Below are 20498 nucleotides of genomic sequence, written 5' to 3' on the forward strand. Positions count from 1 at the left end.
CTTCGTTAAGGGCACTATTGCCGAGGTCCTGTACACATTCGCCAGCATCTATCTGCCTAATAGGGGTCAACACACCGCCTTTCGCTCCATTATGCATTCCCTCTCCTCCTTCACGGATGGGCTACTGGTTCTGGGTGGTGACATGAATGTTCCACTATGCCCCACGCTGGATACCTCCAGCGGGTCCTGTTGTGTCCCGCAAGGCCACTTACGGTCCCTTCGCAAGTCATTGGCTGACGCTCACCTGATCGACTGCTGGCGGTCCATGCACCCCGCGGATCGTGATTTCACGTTTTATTCTCCACCGCACAACAGTTACTCTCGCCTCGATTACTTATTTCTCTCCCAGTCCCATCTCGACCTCTTGCTCACTTGTTCGATATTGCCGATGACTTGGTCGGACCACTCCCCCGTGGTACTGACCCTACAATCCCCTTTACATAGGGCGAGGGAGTGGACGTGGCGTCTCAATGACTCCTTCTTACTGGACGAGGCACTGGTGGCTCGTGTAGGATCGGAGTTGGAGCAATATTTTCGGGAAAACGACACACAGGGGGTGCCTCCTCCGGTGGTTTGGGAAGCCCATAAGAGTGTTATCCGTGGTTTTTTCATACGGGAAGGCGCGCAGCGGAAGAAATTCCGCTCGCAGGAGATAGACAGGCTTACTTCTCGCATTACACACCTAGAGAGCGCACATAAACGAATCCAAACAGATGATATTCATCGGGAGCTACTATCCCTACGGGGTCAACTCTCCGACATCCTGAACTCTCGTTTCCGCCGGGCCTCCCTGTATAGCCGCCGGTTCTTCCATGAACACGGCAACAAGTGCGGCAAACTCTTAGCGAAAATGATCAATCCCCACAAAAAGACTACACATATTCATAAGATTCGGACGGCTGCGGGTGATGTGTCCTCCTTTCCTTCTAAAATTGTGGAGGCGTTCCACTCCTACTACACAGCTCTATATAACTTACCCCGGGGGGACCCGCAACGGACTGAGCTCGACAGGCGTGCGCTCATTCACCGCTACCTCGCACAATACACCCGACGCAAACTTACGGCTGCGCAGGCTGCTGACATTGACCGACCGCTGTCTGTTGAGGAACTCACACTAGCTTTGCGAGCGACACAGACGGGTAAATGTCCGGGCCCGGACGGGTTGCCCCTGGGTTATTACAAAACATTTTCTGATAGGCTACTTCCCTTTTTGCGCAAGGCCCTGAATTCCCTCTTGGTGGGTCATAGTTTACCCCCTCAGACGCTGGCGGCCACGATTACCGTTATCCATAAGGAGGGCAAGGACCCCTGTTTATGCCAAAGCTACAGGCCTATATCCCTGTTAAACGTGGATCTCAAGCTTTTTTCTAAGGCCCTGGCGCTGCGGCTTGCTGGATTCCTCCCACAGCTAGTGCACCCCGATCAGGCAGGCTTCGTTCCCCGTCGCGAGGCGTGTGACAATACGGTCCGGCTCCTTAACATTGCTCACAGGGCGGGGGTGGGGACTCGCCGCCTGTTGTTCCTCTCCACCGACGCCGAAAAGGCTTTCGACAGGGTGGACTGGTCGTTTTTACGGGCCACCCTGGAGCACCTGGGTCTGGGCCCCTCCATGCTTGCTTGGGTTGCTTCCCTTTACTCTACGCCTACGGCCCGTGTCAGGGTTAATGGTGCTTTGTCCCCACCAGTATCGATTAGTAATGGCACTAGGCAGGGCTGTCCGCTGTCCCCCTTATTGTTTGTTCTGTCCCTGGAGCCCTTTTTGGAGGCGGTTCGTTCGTGCCCTGACATTCTGGGGTTTTCGGATGGTGGGGGGCTTCATAAAGTTGCAGCCTACGCGGACGACCTGCTCTTTGTAGTGGATCGCCCTGAGATTTCTCTGCCGAGTATTCTGGCGGAGTTCCGCACATATGGCGCCCTCTCCAACCTGAAAATAAATTTCTCCAAATCGGAAATCTTAAATATCTCAGTGCCCCCGCAGCAGGTTCCAGCTCTAGCCTCCAGTTTTCCTTTCCGTTGGTGCCCTGGGAAGATGAAATACCTGGGTGTTTGGTTGACAGCTGACGTTGCCCTGTTATACGGTGAAAATTTTGCTCCTTTATTGTCTGCTTTGACGTCTGACCTCCAGAGGTGGACGCCCACGTATCTTTCCTGGATCGGCCGGGTGAACGTGGTGAAGATGAACCTGCTTCCGCGGGTCTTATATCTATTTCAAACTCTACCGATCAGCCTCCCTCGGGACTTTTTTGCCTCCCTACGGTCCGCGGTGATTAAATTTATTTGGGGGAATAAGAGCCCGAGGCAGAAGTTCTCGCAACTTACGCGGCCAAAGTCCGCGGGCGGACTCGCGCTGCCGGACTTCTACGGGTACTACCAGGCTGCTCACCTGCTGCGCGTAGTGGAGTGGAATGTGGCGGGTCCGGGTCAGAAACCTTGGGTCGCACTGGAACTGGGTGACTCCCGGGGTGAGGTGTTGCACGCCCTTTGGGGCCCTAGGGTGGGGGGTCGAGTGGTGTCTCACCCCCTTGTGTCGGCGACCCTGTCGGTGTGGAGGGCTACTGGGCATAAGGCCAAACTCTCCTCGTCACCGTCGCCCCTGTTGCCTCTTTGGGGCAACCCAGACTTTGCGCCGAGTCGTCATTGGGGACCTGAAGGATACATGGGGCTCCCCCCTCCCGTCCGGGCCCGTGAGCTGTTGCGAGATGGGGGGGTCGTGACCTTGGAGGCTCTACGACCTGGGGCTGCCTTCTCCTGGTCTGACCGCTTCGCGCACCACCAGGTCACGCACTACCTTACCTCTCTCCCCAACCGACAGTGCTTGCATAGAGACCTGACCTGCTTTGAGACTTGGTGCTCGGATGCGCGCCTCCCGCGGGGAGGCATTTCTATGCTTTACTCCCTCATTCTGTCTTCCACACACACCGTGAGGCCTTCCTTCTGTTCGACCTGGGAGTCTCTGGGGGTCGCGGATCTCTCGGATGGGGACTGGGAGAAGATTTTTATTCTCACGCACAAGAGCTCCAGGGCAACTAAGGTACAGGAAACGAACTATAAAATTCTGACCCATTGGTACCGCACGCCTCAGAGGCTGCGCCTCATGTTCCCTAGCTCCTCGGATAGATGCTGGCGATGTGATGGGGATGTGGGTACGATGCTGCACTTATGGTGGGACTGCCCCCAAATCCAGCCGTTCTGGAAAGAGGTTCACCGTGTTATTTCAGAGCTCTCTGACTCCCCCCCCCCTTTCCAAGCACTGCCTATGCTTCTACACCACACTCCCCACTCTATTTCACACTATAAGCGCTCGGTCGTGCGCCATTTATTGGATGCTGCCAAGGGTCTCATTCCCCTGTACTGGAAGCAGACTTGCTCCCCGCCTATCAGGGACTGGATGTCGCGGGTGGAGGACGTTAGGAGGATCGAAGATCTCTCCGCGGTCTCTATGAAGCAAAGGGAGAGGTACACGGCCACCTGGTTTCACTGGCTCTCCTATGTGTCTTCGCTTGACTTGTGATTTGTTCGATACGCCACACACACACTCTGGGGATTTTGTTGACGCTGTGCTTTTATTTCTCTTTTTGTTAATTTTCACTGGGAGTGCTATGTCTCCTCTCATCATTGTTGTTCCTGCTGCTGTTGTGACCCCTGCGCGGGTTGTTGCTTATTTCCTGCTTTAATATGCCGACGATGTGTATGGACTTGTATACCCCTCTTTTCCTCCCTCCCCTCTTTCCTTCTGTACCCCCCCGTCCTAACCCCCAAAATTTCTACAAAAACTCAATAAACCTTGATTTTGAAAAAAAAAAACATTGTATAATTTATGTGACATGTTTCATTATCTGGAATATGTACAATGATTATTAACTCATGCTGATCCAACAAGATTCTAACAACAAAAACCTCAACAACAAAAAGTTATAAGCCAAAAAAAGGGTAAAAAGTGAATTGCAAACCAGAGAATATGGGTAATAGGAGGAAAACAATGAGAGAGGATAGGCTAGAAGAGTAAGAGATACCGGCCTTGGGAAAAGGGATGAAGACAATGGCGAAAAGAAAAGAAGAAAAATTAAAAAAAAAAAGGGAGAAACGCTGAAACGACAATTCAAAACCAATAAACTATATGTATCTCTACATGTAAAAAAGCAACACAATTCTCTGCGGAAACTATGAGTACTAGATGAGTTACAGTGAAAGGAAATGGTCAACTTACCATTGTAGATAAGAATAATGCAGGCTCAGGAAAACTAGGGAATCTTGATATGTATAAGATTGGAGAAAATACTTGAAATCCTTAAAGGCATTTAACAAATCACAGGAGGGATGTTTGTATCAAAAGAGGAGAAATGGTTAAAGAAGGTCATAATCTGAAACTAGTGAGTTAGAGACTTAGATGTAATGTAAAGAAGTTTTACTCCTAGAGTTGTAGAGAAATGGAACAGCCTCCCAGCAGAAGCGGTAGAGACTAATAAAGTAAGGGAATGTTAGCGTCAAAGGCACAACATAACAGAAAAGGGATTGAACGGGACACGTTAAAGCTATGGAAAGAAGAAGAACTACTCATGATAAGTGAAGGAAAAGGCATTAGTATTATTGGAGACGATAGGGTCTGAGACACCTTGTGCCTTCAATAACAGCAAAGGTGGAAGCAGGAAAAAAAAGGGACAATGGCAATGCAAAAACAGAGACAGGGGAAATACTGTACAAAGATAAGCCCTGGCCTGGCCTGGCCTGGACACATCCCACTGCAACCACAGCACCTGGATTTCTCAAAGAAAACGAACATCAAAAGAACCAAGGCCTGCAAGTGAAGCTTAAATCCCCCCTGGGTCTCAATCCCAGTGCCTGGTTGGCTGGTAGAGTCACTTGACCAGGTTCAGCCAATCAGACACATCTCACTGCAACCACAGCACATGGATTTCTCAAAGAAAATGGATGAGGACAATACACAAGGGTGTGGGGGGGCAATGGGGCATTCATTTACATACAGGGCTGGCTGAGGGTCATCACATAAATCAATACACAATGTGGGGCTGTCTGTGGGATAAATGTACAATGTGGGGATGTATGGTGGGATAAATATACAATGCAGGGGTCATTTTTAAGTTGATTTTGTATGGCCTGTGAATGTTGATATAAATATCCAAATGTGGGGAAAATGGCTAATGCTGACAGAGTGACCCAAATCCCTTTGACTAAATCATTCAATTTTAATGCATGAACTGGGTGGCTTGTGTTTTGGCCTGGTTGCTAACAATAGCTTTTTTCTCCCTCACCAAACAAAAAAAACCACATTGTAGAAGAGAGTTTAGAAGAAGTTCAAGATGGAGCACAGGGGAATTGAACCCAGGACCTCAGGCACTCTAGCTCAGCGCCTTAACCATTACTCTACAAAGCCATATAGGAATGTCACCTAGCTTGCCTCTCACACAAACACAATTAATAAACGAAAGAAGGGTAGCATGTACACTACAGACACTAGAAAACCTGTCCCCTGCAAACAATCCATTGGTTTTTGACCTCATTGCAATCTTCTAGCGTGCCTTCCTCCCAAACAAACACAACAAATAAATAAATTGGAGTGAATTAAACCCAGAACCTCAAAAACTAAATCCAACATCTCAACCATTGCACCACAGAGAACAGGTATAAGGCTCTACAGAAACAATCCTTTAGTTTTTACACCCCTTTAGCTAGCCTGACTCCCAAACAAATGCACTAAATAAACTAAAGAAGGGTGGCTTGTAAGGGTGGCTTGTAAGGGCAAAGACAAAATGGCTTACGTTTTGGTCTATGTCAGGGGCGTCCAACATGCGGCCCGCGGGCCAAATGCGGCCCGCGAGACCTCGAGGTGCGGCCCGCGTAAGATCGGCAGCTAGGGCAACCGATCTTACGCGAGCCGCACCTCAAGCCCTGCTACTTACTTGTGGGAGGGACTTCTGGACTGCACACAGAGGAAGCGGAGTTCACGTGACATCCTACTTCCTCTGTGCTTTAGCAGAGAAGGCAGAGGGAGGCCGCGCCCCCTGCTGAAGTCTGTAAGCGGCATCGAGGAGCTGCCTTGCAGGTAAGGAGGTGGGGAGGGTGTTTGAATGAGTGTGTGTGATTGAGGGAATGAATCTGTGAATGAATGATTATATGAATAAATGAGTAACACCTAAACCAATACGCAACAGAGACAAATGCTTTCCAGTATCTCTGACTTGGAGTTGTGGTTAAGGTGCTAGACTTCCACCCCGTTGCTCGTAAGTTCTTCTCGGTGGTGACTGTTAACCATGTTGCAAATACCTTTGTGCCCATAAATTCAAATGGCAAAAAAATAAATCTCATTATTAATGATTCCTTTAAAAATGTAATAAATAATAATAATTCATAAATAATAATAACGCGTCATGCAATATGATACCTTGCACCAATGCTGAGGGGCAGCCCCTGATTGGCTGAGCCTAGTCAGCTGACTCCAGCAACCAATCAGCAGCCGGCCCAGGTTTCCCTCTCTCTGATTGGTCAGCCCTGGTCAGATGACACCACCCACCAATCAGGAGGCTAGGGCTGAGGGGCAGCTCCTGATTGGCTGATCCTAGTCAGCTGACTCCAGCAACCAATCAGCAGCCGGCCCAGGTTTCCCTCTCTCTGATTGGTCAGCCCTGGTCAGGTGACACCACCCACCAATCAGGAGGCTAGGGCTGAGGGGCAGCTCCTGATTGGCTGAGCCTAGTCAGCTGACTCCAGCAACCAATCAGCAGCCGGCCCAGGTTTCCCTCTCTCTGATTGGTCAGCCCTGGTCAGGTGACACCACCCACCAATCAGAAGGCTAGGGCTGAGGGGCAGCTCCTGATTGGCTGAGCCTAGTCAGCTGACTCCAGCAACCAATCAGCAGCTGGCCCAGGTTTCCCTCTCTCTGATTGGTCAGCCCTGGTCAGATGACACCACCCACCAATCAGGAGGCTAGGGCTGAGGGGCAGCTCCTGATTGGCTGAGCCTAGTCAGCTGACTCCAGCAACCAATCAGCAGCTGGCCCAGGTTTCCCTCTCTGATTGGTCAGCCCTGGTCAGGTGACACCACCCACCAATCAGAAGGCTAGGGCTGAGGGGCAGCTCCTGATTGGCTGAGCCTAGTCAGCTGACTCCAGCAACCAATCAGCAGCCCGCCCAGGTTTCCCTCTCTCTGATTGGTCAGCCCTGGTCAGGTGACACCACCCACCAATCAGGAGGCTTGGGCTGAGAGGCAGCTCCTGATTGGCTGAGCCTAGTCAGCTGACTCCAGCAACCAATCAGCAGCCGGCCCAGGTTTCCCTCTCTCTGATTGGTCAGCCCTGGTCAGGTGACACCACCCACCAATCAGGAGGCTTGGGCTGATTGGTCATCACTGATTGGCTCCTCCCCCTCCCATACATCACGTTGGCTCCTCCCCCCATACATCACTTTGCCTCCTCTCATACGCCACTCTGCCTCTCTACCCGGCTCCCTGGTGTCTTGTCAGAAACGGAGGTTCACAGGAGGCAGAGTGGAGTATGGGAGGGGGGAGCCAACGTGATGTATGGGAGGGGGAGGAGCCAGAGTGGAGTATGGGAGGGGGGAGAGTGGAGTATGGGAGGGGGGAGAGTGGAGTATGGGAGGGGGAGAGTGGAGTATGGGAGGGGGGAGAGTGGAGTATGGGAGGGGGAGGAGCCAAAGTGATGTATGGGCAGGGGAGGAGCCAGAGTGGTGTATGGGAGGGGGAGGAGCCAGAGTGGTGTATGGGTGAGTTATAGTGGTGTATGGGGGGTATTATGAATTTTTAGGGCATATAGGGGGTATAAGGCATATGGATATTAGGCATATCAGGGGGGCATAAACATATCTGGGGGTAAAAGGTATATCAGGGGGCTCAGTGGCATATAGGGGGTATAAGACATCGATATTAGGCATATCAGGGGGGCATAAAACAAATCTGGGGGTAAAAGGTATATCAGGGGGCTCAGTTGCATATCACTGGCATATAAGGAGTATAAGGCATATCAGGGGCACAGTGGCATAACAGGGGGCACAGTGGAATCTGGCATATAGGAGGTATAAGGCATATATGGGGGCAGAGTGGCAAGCTGGGGGTCAGATGTGCATAACTGGGGGCAGTTTGGTAAATAAAAAAATTTAAACAAGGCTTTTTTCTCAGTTTTTATTAAATCTGAAAAATAGTTAACATATGAATTAATATTTACTAATAACTTTGTATTAAAACCTAGTTTGAGAAACACTGTGTTTGGGTTCTTGTAGCTTTTATTATTATGTCAGTAAAATAAGGTGAATAGAGATAGGCCATTCCAATAAAGAGATGAAAGTGTAAATTGTACGTTTTTTATTGCAATTTTTCTTCAATTTAAAATAATGTATTTTTTTATCTGATTAATCGATTAATCGAAAAAATAATCGGCCAACTAATCGATTATTAAAATAATAGTTAGTTGCAGCCCTAATATATATTAAATATATATATATATATATAGTGGGACAAAAAAGTATTTAGTCAGCCACCAATTGTGCAAGTTCTCCCACTTAAAAAGATGAGAGAGGCCTGTAATTTCACCATAGGTACACTTCAACTATGAGAGACAGAATGGGGGGAAAGAATACAGGAACAATTCCAAAATAATGCCCCAGCGGGGACAAGGGTAAGTTACAACCAAACACTCAGATGAATAGCCCCCCTGACATGTTTTGCTCCTCAGAGCTTCATCAGAGGCCATTAGCCCAGACCTCTGATGAAGCTCTGAGGAGCGAAACATGTCAGGGGGGCTATTCGTCTGAGTTTTTAATAAGCCTGTGTCACTGGTCAATTATTTCTGTTGTTAGGACTGCAGCCATCAACAGTATATATGATCTAATATTATTAGTGTTACACAGCTGTGGGCATATGCCCTTATGCTACAGTGACGTATACCTTTCATGGTAGGACTGGTGACACTGGTGTTTTCAAAAATCTTTTTTTGGTTATACCTTTTAACAAACATATTAATAAAAGTTATGTTTTAGGGTGGGGTTATAATAAGGGTATTTTTGATCCCAGGAATGGGATTGGTTTGTTTAAGAATACAGGAAATCACATTGTAGGATTTCTAATGAATTCATTGGTAAATTCCTCAGTAAAGTAAGTATTTGGTCACCTACAAACATGCAAGATATCTGGCTCTCACAGACCTGTAGCATCTTCTTTAAGAGTCTCCTCCACTTGTTACCTGTATTAATGGCACCTGTTTGAACTTGTTATCAGTATAAAAGACACCTGTCCACAACCTCAGTCACACTCCAAACCCCACCATGGCCAAGACCAAAGAGGTGTTGAAGGACACTAGAAACAAAATTGTAGACCTGCACCAGGCTGGGAAGACTGAATCTGCAATAGGCAAGCAGCTTGGTGTGAAGAAATCAACTGTGGGAGCAATTATTTGAAAATGGAAGACATACAGGACCACTGATAATCTCCCTCGATCTGGGGCTCCACGCAAGATCTCACCCCGTAGTGTCAAAATGATCACAAGAACGGTGAGCAAAAATCCCAGAACCACACGGGGGTACCTAGTGAATGACCTGTAGAGAGCTGGGACCAAAGTAACAAAGGCTACCATCAGTAACACACTACATCGCCAGGGACTCAAATCATGCATGCCAGACGTGTCCCCCTGCTTAAGCCGGTACATCTCCGGGCCCGTCTGAAGCTTGCTAGAGAGCATTTGGATGATCCAGAAGAGGATTGGGCGAATGTCATATGGTCAGATGAAACCAATGTAGAACTTTTTGGTAGAAATGCAACTCGTCGTGTTTGGAGGAGAAAGAATGCTGAGTTGCATACAAAGAACACAATACCTACGGTGAAGCATGGGGGTGGAAACATCATGCTTTGGGGCTGTTTTTCTGCAAAGGGACCAGGACGACTGATCCGTGTAAAGGAAAGAATGAATGGGGCCATGTCTCGTGAGATTTTGAGTGAAAACCTCCTTCCATCAGCAAGGGCATTGAAGATGAAACATGGCTGGGTCTTTCAGCATGACAATGATCCCAAACACAGCGCCCGGGCAACGAAGGAGTGGCTTTGTAAGAAGCATTTCAAGGTCCTGGAGTGGCCTAGCCAGTCTCCAGATCTCAACCCCATAGAAAACCTTTGGAGGGAGTTGAAAGTCCGTGTTGCCCAGCGACAGCCCCAAAACATCACTGCTCTAGAGGAGATCTGCATGGAGGAATGGTCCAAAATACCAGCAACAGTGTGTGAAAACCTTGTGAAGACTTACAGAAAACATTTGACCTCTGTTATTGCCAACAAAGGGTATATAACAAAGTATTGATATGAACATTTGTTATTGACCAAATACTTATTTTCCACCATAATTGGCAAATACATTCTTTAAAAATCAGACAATGTGATTTATGGACTTTGTTGTCTCATTCTGTCTCTCATAGTTGAAGTGTACCTATGATGAAAATTACAGGCCTCTCTCATCTCTTAAGTGGGAGAACTTGCACAATTGGTGGCTGACTAAATACTTTTTTGCCCCACTGTAGATCAGATGAAACAGCACTTGCATGTATAGATCAACTGAATAAGACTAGAGCTGAAACAACGAATCGATAAAATCGATAATAATCGATAACGGAAATCATCGATAACGATTTCCGTTATCGATTAATCGAGTGATCAATTCGTTGTTGGAGCACTCGGCTCCTTTTACTTACCTCCGCGAGCGTTCCCCGCTTCTGCTACACGCTCTGCAGTCTCCGCCTTCTTTTAGCTACGTGACGGATGTGACGCGTTCCGGAGGTAAGTATTCTTCATGTCTATGTGCACGGATCGCACAGAGCCACTCGCACAGAGCGAATCGCTCTGTGCGAATGGAGCCACTCGCACAGAGCGGTTCGCTCTGTGCGAGTGGCTCCACTCGCACAGAGCGGTTCGCTCTGTGCGAGTGGCTCCACTCGCACAGAGCGGTTCGCTCTGTGCGAGTGGCTCCATTCGCACAGAGCGGTTCGCTCTGTGCGAGTGGCTCCATTCGCACAGAGCGGTTCGCTCTGTGCGAGTGGCTCCATTCGCACAGAGCGGTTCGCTCTGTGCGAGTGGCTCCATTCGCACAGAGCGGTTCGCTCTGTGCGAGTGGCTCCATTCGCACAGAGCGGTTCGTGAGTGTGGGTGCAGGGCAGAGTGGGGGTGGGGGTGCAGGGCAGAGTGGGGGTGGGGGTGCAGGGCAGAGTGGGGGTGGGGGTGCAGGGCAGAGTGGGGGTGGGGGGTGCAGGGCAGGAGACTGGGTGCAGGGCAGAGTGGGGGTGGGGATGCAGGGTGTGAGTGTGGGTGCAGAGCAGAGTGGGAGACTGGGTGCAGGGCAGAGTGGGGGTGGGGATGGAGGGCAGGGTGTGAGTGTGGGTGCAGGGCAGAGTGGGTGCAGGGCAGAGTGTGAGTGTGGGGGCAGGGCAGAATGTGGGGGCAGGGCTGGGTGCAGGGCAGAGTTAGAGACTGGGTGCAGGGGCACAGTGCAAAGTGCTGGGTGCAAAGTGCCAGTGCTGGGTGCAAAGTGCTGGGTGCAAAGTGCCAGGGCTGGGTGCAAAGTGCAAAGTGCTGGTGCAAAGTGCTGAATGCTGGGTGCAAAGTGCTGGATGCAAAGTGCCAGGGCTGGGGCAAAGTGCTGGGTGCAAAGTGCTGGGTGCAAAGTGCCAGGGCTGGGTGCAAAGTGCTGGGTGCAAAGTGCAAAGTGCTGGGGCAAAGTTTCTTGAACAGTAATAGTCCACCTCTTTTCAGAATGTTTGGGGTTATTTTGTTTCATAAATATTGTGTTTGGGTTCTTGTACTTTGAAAATATTGTTTTTTATTACATCATAACAAAATAAGAATGTTAATGTAAATTTTAAGTTGTTTTTTAACATCCAGTTCATTAAATTCTTTTAAATAAACGAAAAATTTGCATATTGTTTTTTTTTATCCGATTAATCGATTAATCGAAAAAATAATCGGCCGATTAATCGATTATTAAAATAATCGTTAGTTGCAGCCCTAAATAAGACATACAAACCCTGTATTTGCAGGTAAACATAAATAATGTATAGAAACATAGCATAGCAGGTATATAGCAACACATTAACACACAAAACCCATGTCCTATGCCATCTTTGTCCCATAAACATCCTGCCTGTGCCATCTTGGTTCCCAAAGCTCAAACACCCTCCTTGTGCCATTGTTGCCTTTCTACAAATCAATTACACATATATGATACATACAAATACTTCTACAGTCACTCACTAATTCACACTTTCATTTGCATGATTCATTCACACAATCATTTATTCTCTCACTCATTCAGACAAATCATTTATACATATTCATTAATGCATTCTCACTCATTCAGACAATTCACCCACACATTAATTCATACTCTCACTCATGTACACAATTCATCCACACATTAATTCATTCATTTCCCCACTCATTCTCAATCTTTATTTATTTCAATACTTTTACTACCCCCTTCCTCACTATCTACCCCCTCTCCCTCACTTCTATCTACCCCCCTCTTCTCACTATCTACCCCCTCCCCTCCCTTTGTAGTTCACTACCCCCTCTCTTCTCACTATCTAACCCCTCCCCCCCTTTGTAGTTCACTTACCTTGTAGAGGTCCTGCTGTGGGAGTGCGAGGCCTCTGCCTCACTGCTCAGGCACGGTGCACACTGCTTTATTGCTGATCGCCGGAATATGACGTCATATTTCGGCGCTCAGCATGAAATGTCGGCACTGTGACCGAGCTAGAGGCCTCGCGGTGGAGAGTGAGGGCCCAAGAGCAGTTGCTGAAAACATATGCATGAGCGACTGCTTGGCACCCCTGTCTCTCCTCCGCCTCAAGAAAAAAAAAAAACGACGGCGTTTCAATTCCGGGACAATACATTGTCCCGGATTGAGGCTGCCCGGGACTTAAAGTCCCATTGCGGGACTGTCCCTGGCAATCCGGGACATGTGATCACCCTATATATCGTTGATCACTTCCTAGGTTCTTTTAAAGTAGGCAGCTGGGACTCTGCAGCAGTTTTCGGTGTTACTGAATGCCTCGATATCGAGGCTTTACATCAACACCGTTGGGAGAAGAAAGTGAGCTTTGATTGCTTTCTAAACCTGTTTAACCCTATGACGTTCCAGGTATGACCAATTGTACTTAAGGGGATGCAGTTCTGTGACATGTCTGGCATGTCCATTGTAGTCAAGGGGTTAAAGATGTGTTTGCATACATGTGCATATGTGTAAGTTTGCGTGTATGTAAATTTGTGAGCATGTATATATGTGTTTCTGAGTGTATATATGAATTTGAGTGTTTATGTATTATGTATAAAATAATGTAAGAAAGTGTAAAAGAAAACAGATTACAATACAAGGCTGGGAGAATTATGATTAGGGCCCTTAATGACACAGGCCAGAGGGGAAAAACACCTTACAGGAGGAAGGGGATCTAAGAGGGGACTGAGATTTTTACACAGTGTCTGAATATATGACTGGGGCAACAGATTTGACAGGAGGCTGAGGCAAAATGCATGATATCGGCAAGGAATCTGACAGGGTGGGAATATGACAAAGGAAATGTAATGGTGAGGTGCAAAACAAGGGTAAGATAAAATGGTAATAAGGATAGCATGGCTTGTTTGAATTCCCTCAGTGGCAGTAGCAGTAATAATTCAATGTAGTTCTAGATTCCAAGTGTGTTTGAGTTGGGTCCTCATGTAAGTCCAATTGGTTGTAACGTAAACTTTGTTGTTTACAATCTCTTTACCTAATGTGTTGGTTTGCCTTAGTCTGTCTATTGTAGTCTCGTCATGACCCTTAGATATATGTACTGTAAGAAGCACTGCTTATATATAATTAAATCAGTAAAACATAATAATAACATTGTGTGTCAGCCTGATATTTTGTCGCACAAATAAACACGTGTAAAAGGGGAATTTTAGTAAGTGGAATAGGGCAATTGTGACTGTCCTGCCCCTGGGGCCCCATTTGGTTTTAATCCTCCCTCGTTTACATACTTTTCAATAGGTCATATAAAAAGTCTTAGGCCAGCCCTGCCGACTACTTATTCCTGAAGCACATCCCTTGCTTCGGCAACAGCCCGCCCCCCAAGTTACCTGTCTGCTTCGCTCCTCAGACTGTATTCAGTGGGCGGGTCTGCCGCTGTCACACATATAGCGGGGATGATTGACGCTGACACACACTGCGCTGGGTCCGCGGGGTAATGCGCAATGACCGGAATGGAGTCCAAAAGCGGAGCGGAGAGCTCGCCTCTGAGAGGAAAGTCTAGCTGGCTACCCCGGTGTCTTCTCCGGCTGCTGCCTGCTGGATTCGCGGGTGAAGTGAAGGAGTTATGTGCGATGGCTGGACCTCTGGTAATGAGAGTAGTAGACTTTATTTAAATCTGTTATATTAGTTAATGCAGAATATTGGTTTATTTATATTCAAAGTATTATTTATACATAAATCAAGATCATGCTAACTTAAGACTGACGTTTCTGCCTGTTCTGTTCCCATGTGATTGCTGTAAAGCCCGTATAGCAACATTTTATGGTGTTGTCATCTACAAGAGCTATTTGCCAGCAGCAATGCATGGAGAGAATGTGTGCAGTGCGGAGATACTAGATGTGTGATCACAGCCCGCACACGAATCATGTATGACAAATATACCCACAAATACTTTCAGTAGTTCAGCACTTTGTGTGTGTTCCCATTATTTATCTATCTATATAAAATGTATAGGTACCTTGCAATGCATCCCCATAAGTGCCTATTTTTCAATGTATCTGTAGATAACTTGAAACAAGAATAAAATGAATTATTTAAGCTACAAATTTCCATCTCTAAACGCCTTACTTTTTGTTTTTCAGTTTCTGTCTAATGTCATGGTGTTCCTGGTGAATATAGTGAGCTCTATTTTCTGTGGACATTTAGGCAAGATTGAGCTGAACTCTGTGATACTCGCTATTGCTGTAGGTATTACTTCTTCATACAGTTTACATTGTAAATTACATTGGATTTACCATTTGTTCTGTCTGGGCTACCTTTGTCTCTAGGTACTCTTTAGTAGAGTAAACCTCCATTATTGTATTTGAAATCAACCCAGAGCCACCTGATTAGAGAAAATCAGCCCTAGTAAGTGACCCAAGGGTAACATTTAAAGAAGTTGGAATGGTAGCAAGTTTGTATATTTTGATATTTATTCTCATTTCTGGTTGACTGCATCAAACTGAATTTTAGCAGTTGTCTTGTGACAGCAACAAAACCATGCTTGGCACACAAAGGTTGCATACATATGCCTGTTTAGCATACAGTCTGTTGTCTGTTTAACAGTGTATAATAGTCAATATTCTTACATATTTTAAAACAGAGTACTACGCAACATTATTCATGTTTTTGTGACCCCAAGCCATACCTTTAAGATTGACAATTTTTCATATTGTCTAGCATAAGTGACTGACCTATCTAGAAGGGTGATTTCAGATCAGTTATTTCCAACACTTTGTGGATAGTCACAAGGACTGGCTTGAAAACAAACTAATCAGGTTAAAGGGTGCCTTTTTCCTGCCACATCCTTACAAATAACTGGTATTACAAGCCTGACACCAAAAGGATCATATGAATTTCATTCAGTAGTGGAAGAACAGGATTTAAGGCAAGTATTTTAGCCTACATATTTGGTGTCATATTGGAAGCCCAAGGGCGATTGAGACTAAGAAGATTTTTTACAGACAAAATCCTACCTGAAGAATACATTCATTCTATCAGGGTTTTACTAGATTTTTCCTTGTTCCCTGCTTCTAAATAGCATGAGTTCTTCCAGGTTAAAAAACTGGACATTATAAGTCTAGACAAATACTTTCAGACATTAACCAATAATCTGTAATGGTGTGTGACTTTTTCTTTTAGGTCATAAATGTTACTGCAATGTCTGTTGGGACAGGCTTGGCCTCTGCACTTGATACACTCATATCTCAGGTATGATTAAAACAAAATTCTTAAGTGAAATGACCTGTATATTTGCATCAGTAGCCAAAAACAGTGCCTTCTTAACGCATGGGTACACTAGGCAGTGGCCCAGGGGCCCCACATTCTTGGAGGCACATGGGGAATCAAAATGTGATTCACCACGGAGCCGCTAGAACAGCAGTGTATCTATGGGGGCGGGCTGTGAGGCTGCCCCATGTGCACAAAGCAGTAGGCACGGGGCAAGGGACGTACTAGGATACCAGGAGATTTCCTGATAGGCCGCCACCTCTGGGCTGGTGCAGTGTGAAGACAAGGAACCATCAGTGCTGGTCTGGGTAGCAGGTGGCCACAGGGTGCCCGCTGCCCCATGAGCAGGGCCAGTTGGGGAAATCACTATCTTTCTGTAACCGGCCTAACATTAAGGGAGGGAAAGATTTGACAAAACCCTGCTTCCGTATTCTCTAATTACTATGTGCTGGCAATTAATGCCGAATGCCGGGATATGGCATTATATCCTGGCGCTCTACATCAATTGCTAACTCATAGTGCATAGGGAGCACCAAAGCAGAGGTCTGGAGTGACAGAATTTGCACTCCAACTACAGAATGGAAGACAGAAGATGAAAGATAGAGAATGGGAGAAGAGGAGAAAGATAACAGATATGAGAAAAGGAGTAGTGGATGGGGAGAAAGGGATGTTGTAAGGTCAAGTGTGAGTATGTTTGTGTGTATGGACAAGCCTCCATGTGTATGTATGTGTGTATGGGCAGCCGTGTGTAAGGGCAATGTATTTATGTGGATGGGCAGATGTGTGTGGGGCAGTCTATGTGTATATGTGTGTACGATCACTTTCTTCGCTTAAACGGTGTTGCTGTAATGCCTTAATGTCGAGGCATTCAGCAACACCGAGATCTGCATCAGGGGCCATCTCTGGCCCCTCCTTAGGGCCGCTGTATTGTGGCGGACACCCGTTTTAAAAGAGGGTAAACTTCAATGGTGTTGCTGAAATGCCTCTATAACGAGGCATTGAGCAACCCAGAACACTCACTCCAGTGCCCACTGCGAGTGATTTTGGCGTCCTTTGAAAAAAATAGCAAGGTTGGAAAATTTCACTAGAGTGTCTCTAGACCCTCTTGAGAACTCTGGCTCCACTTGCAGGTTGAATACAGGTACTGCATTTAACCATGCAAGTCAATAGAGCCCAGCTTTCTAATCACAATGTGATTAGTAAAATATTAAAAAAATAATAAAAAGAATATGGGAAAAAAAAGCTAAAAAAAGTGTTAACATTTAACCCCTTCACAACATGTACAGGGTAACGGTGCACCGCATTGATGACAAAGCTCGTACATGCATGGGCTGCTGTTTAATAGCTGTAATGCCACGATCACATAATTATTGCCCAATAATTTGCAGGAAAAAAGCAAAGAAAACATAAAAACATTGGGTATTTCTAAACTCAGGACAAATAGTAGAATATATTTTGCATGTTTTTCATTAGTTTTTGCAGATGAGTAAAAGATTTTTCAAATAAAAGTGAGAAAATGTTCTTTTTTAACAAAAATTACCATATTTTATAATTTTTTATCGTCAATTAGATGATATGATACAAAATAATGGTATCTGAAGAAAGCCCTGTTTGTCCTAAAAAAACAATATATAATGTGTGTGGGTGCACAAACTGAGAAAGAAGAAAATTACAACCAAACAGCAACTAAACAGCAACACTGAAAAATGTTAAAAGATTGTCCCAAAGTATACTACAAGTAAGAAACAGTCCTGTCATTAAGGACCAAGTCTACTGGACCACAGTTAATGGAATCCTACAGGAATGTCCAAATATCTAAAACCAATTTACTAGCCCCTGCTGCCCATATATATAAATATATAAATATTAGACCTAGCAGGTATAGATCAACACACAAACCCAGATGAATTGAAATTCACTTGTGATCTCAGCACTGAAGGTATATATCAAATACACAGAATCAGACATACAAATCCTGTAATTGCAGGTATACAATAACAATATATGAAACGTAGCATCGCAGGTATAGATCAAATACATGGAAACAGCATTGCAGGTACTAATCAACTGAATAAGACATATTAACCCTGTATTTGCAGGTATACATAAATAATGTATGGAAACATAGCATAGCATATATGGATCTACAGAATAACACAAAAACCCAGCTTTGCAGGTATAGATCAATTGGAATTCACATAAAAACACGGCATTAATGTCATACCTACCTGTCCGGCTGTGGTCCCTCGGCGTTCCTCGCGCACGTCCTCCTCGTGTGTTGCCGTGCGTGCGGCGCGCACACGAGGGGGCATGCGTGTTGAACAGGCACGCCTCCCTGCCACAGACAGTCCTGATCGGGCTGCCGCAGCCTGTCAGCGGCGATCTAAAAGACGATCCGCCGCTGCAGGCTCGCGGCACCCGACCAGTACCTCTTCTGCCTGTGTGGCGCCGCCGTGTCGCTCGCGGCGGCAGCACAGGCAGAGAGGACTTTGTGGTTAGCCGCAGCGGACATGTCGGCGGCGATCGAGTGTCCGATCGCCGCTGCCTGTCCACGGTGGCTGTCTCTTTTCCCTCCTGCCTGTGTGCGCTGCCGCGTTGCTCGCGGCAGCAGCACAGGCAGAGAGGGCTTTTTGGTTAGCCGCCGCGGGCATGTCGGCGGCGATCGGGTGTCCGATCGCCGCTGCACGTCCACGGTGGCTGTCTTCTTTCTTCTCCTGCCTTGTGGCGCCTCCACGTCATTCGCGGAGGTACCACAGGCAGGAGGGTTTGTTTTTGCTCGTTGCCATCGCGACGACGCATCTCTTGTGTCGGTCGCGATGACGTCATCGTACCTTCTTTCCCGCCATTGGTCCTATTTAAACTTCCTGCTCCTGTGTTTCCTTGCCCGTTCAACGAGTCCATGTTAATGTTCTCTGGGTGCTCTTGTTTATTGATTGATCTCCACGTGTACCAGACCTCGGCTTTGTTATTTGACCTTGATCCTGTGCTGCCCGTCCCGACCTCGGCTTTGTCATTTGACCCTGATCCTGTGCTGCCTCCCCCGACCTCGGCTATTGTATTGACCACGCTCCTGTGCTGCCTGTCTCGATCCCGGCTTGTTTTTCGGAGATATTTCTGCATCGTGGGTCCACCTCCTGTGGCGCCTGATCCGGCGTAACACATTGAACGGGCCATACCATGGACCCCGCGGAAATGGCTAACGTCCTCTCCCGCCAGGACCTGCAGGAACAGCTGCTTACGTCTCACTCCACTCAACTTCAGTCCTTATCCAGCAAAATGGACACTATGACTGACTTGCTTCGGTCTATGGCCGTCGCTCCCCCTGCCAGACCGTCTTTTGTACCTAGGGATCCCAGCCCAGAGGACGGAGGCGCTACCGCTCGCTTGCCTCTCCCGGACAAATATGCTGGGGATCCCAAGGAATGCAGGGGATTCCTGAATCAATGTTTGCTGCATTTCCGTAACCATCCACGGGCGTTTTGTACCTCTTCCAGACGGGTGTCCTTCATCATTTCGTTGTTGAAGGGTGAGGCACTGCTGTGGGCCTCTCCCCTTATCGAGCAAGGATCCGACCTGATGGAAGACTGTCCAGCTTTCATGGAGGCCTTACGATCGGTCTTCGATATGCCAGGCCGCAAAGAAACAGCGGAAAACTCCTTGTTGGAGTTACAACAGGGACATAAGACTCTAGCCCAATATACTGTGGAATTCCGCACTCTGGCATGTGAACTCCAGTGGGATCAGGGTGCCCTCCGAGCCGCTTATCGGAAGGGTCTCAATGAGAAGATCAAGGACGTGCTGTTGTTCCACGATCCTCCATCTGACCTAGAGGACTTTATCACCTTATGTTTGCGCGTGGACAAGCGCATTCAGGAGAGAAACGCAGAGAAAGACAAAGGCAGGCGACAGCGACCGCTTCCCTCCCATAGCGGTCCTCATTCTCCACCTACAGCACCCAGCCAATCCTCCGAAGAACCCATGGAGATTGGCACTATTCGTCACCTCACTGAAGCAGAGAAAACTCGAAGGAGGGCTCAAGGTCTCTGTTTCTACTGCGGACAAGCAGATCACCTCCTACGTAAATGTCCGTTACGTCCGGGAAACGACAAAGCTTAGGGACCAAAGGAGGAGGACCCCTAAGCATTAAGAACAAGTCTCCTCCCCAACGCATGTTAATACCCGTCTCGCTTAGGTGGCTAGACCACTCTGTGGTCACCCACGCTTTCATAGACTCTGGGGTGGCTGGAGTATTTCTGGACGAACGATGGGCCGTACAACATGGGCTACCACTACGTTCCAAACAGACTCCTTCTGTGGTGACTGCTGTTGACGGTAGCCTCTTAGGCCGGGGAGTGGTCACCCGAGAGACCAGTCCACTCTCTATGTTCATTGGGGCAACCCACAGAGAAACCATCACGTTCGAACTGATACAATCACCTCATGCCCCCTTGATTCTGGGGTTCACCTGGCTACGACTACATAACCCACGCATTGACTGGGACAA

The 20498-nt window shown here is 47.3% G+C and overlaps 1 protein-coding gene and 1 long non-coding RNA gene across 3 annotated transcripts in view; one reads left to right on the top strand and one right to left on the bottom strand.

Moving 5' to 3' along the window:
- The window catches only part of LOC128472886 (uncharacterized), a 300440-nt gene extending 286086 nt beyond the window's left edge, over window positions 1-14354 (bottom strand). Inside the window, exon 1 of the long non-coding RNA XR_008346221.1 lies at window positions 14116-14354. This is a non-coding gene — a long non-coding RNA (uncharacterized LOC128472886). The remainder of the gene's footprint in view (window positions 1-14115) is intronic.
- The window catches only part of LOC128472884 (multidrug and toxin extrusion protein 1-like), a 33892-nt gene continuing 27616 nt past the window's right edge, over window positions 14223-20498 (top strand). For both annotated transcript variants that reach the window (XM_053454857.1, XM_053454858.1), the window contains exons 1-3: window positions 14223-14373; window positions 14869-14970; window positions 15908-15976. In XM_053454857.1, coding sequence (XP_053310832.1) covers window positions 14230-14373; window positions 14869-14970; window positions 15908-15976 — 315 coding nt within the window. In that variant the 5' untranslated portion in view covers window positions 14223-14229. The remainder of the gene's footprint in view (window positions 14374-14868; window positions 14971-15907; window positions 15977-20498) is intronic.

The sequence above is a fragment of the Spea bombifrons genome, chromosome 2 (genome assembly GCF_027358695.1).
Source record: "Spea bombifrons isolate aSpeBom1 chromosome 2, aSpeBom1.2.pri, whole genome shotgun sequence".
Lineage (NCBI taxonomy): Eukaryota > Metazoa > Chordata > Amphibia > Anura > Pelobatidae > Spea > Spea bombifrons.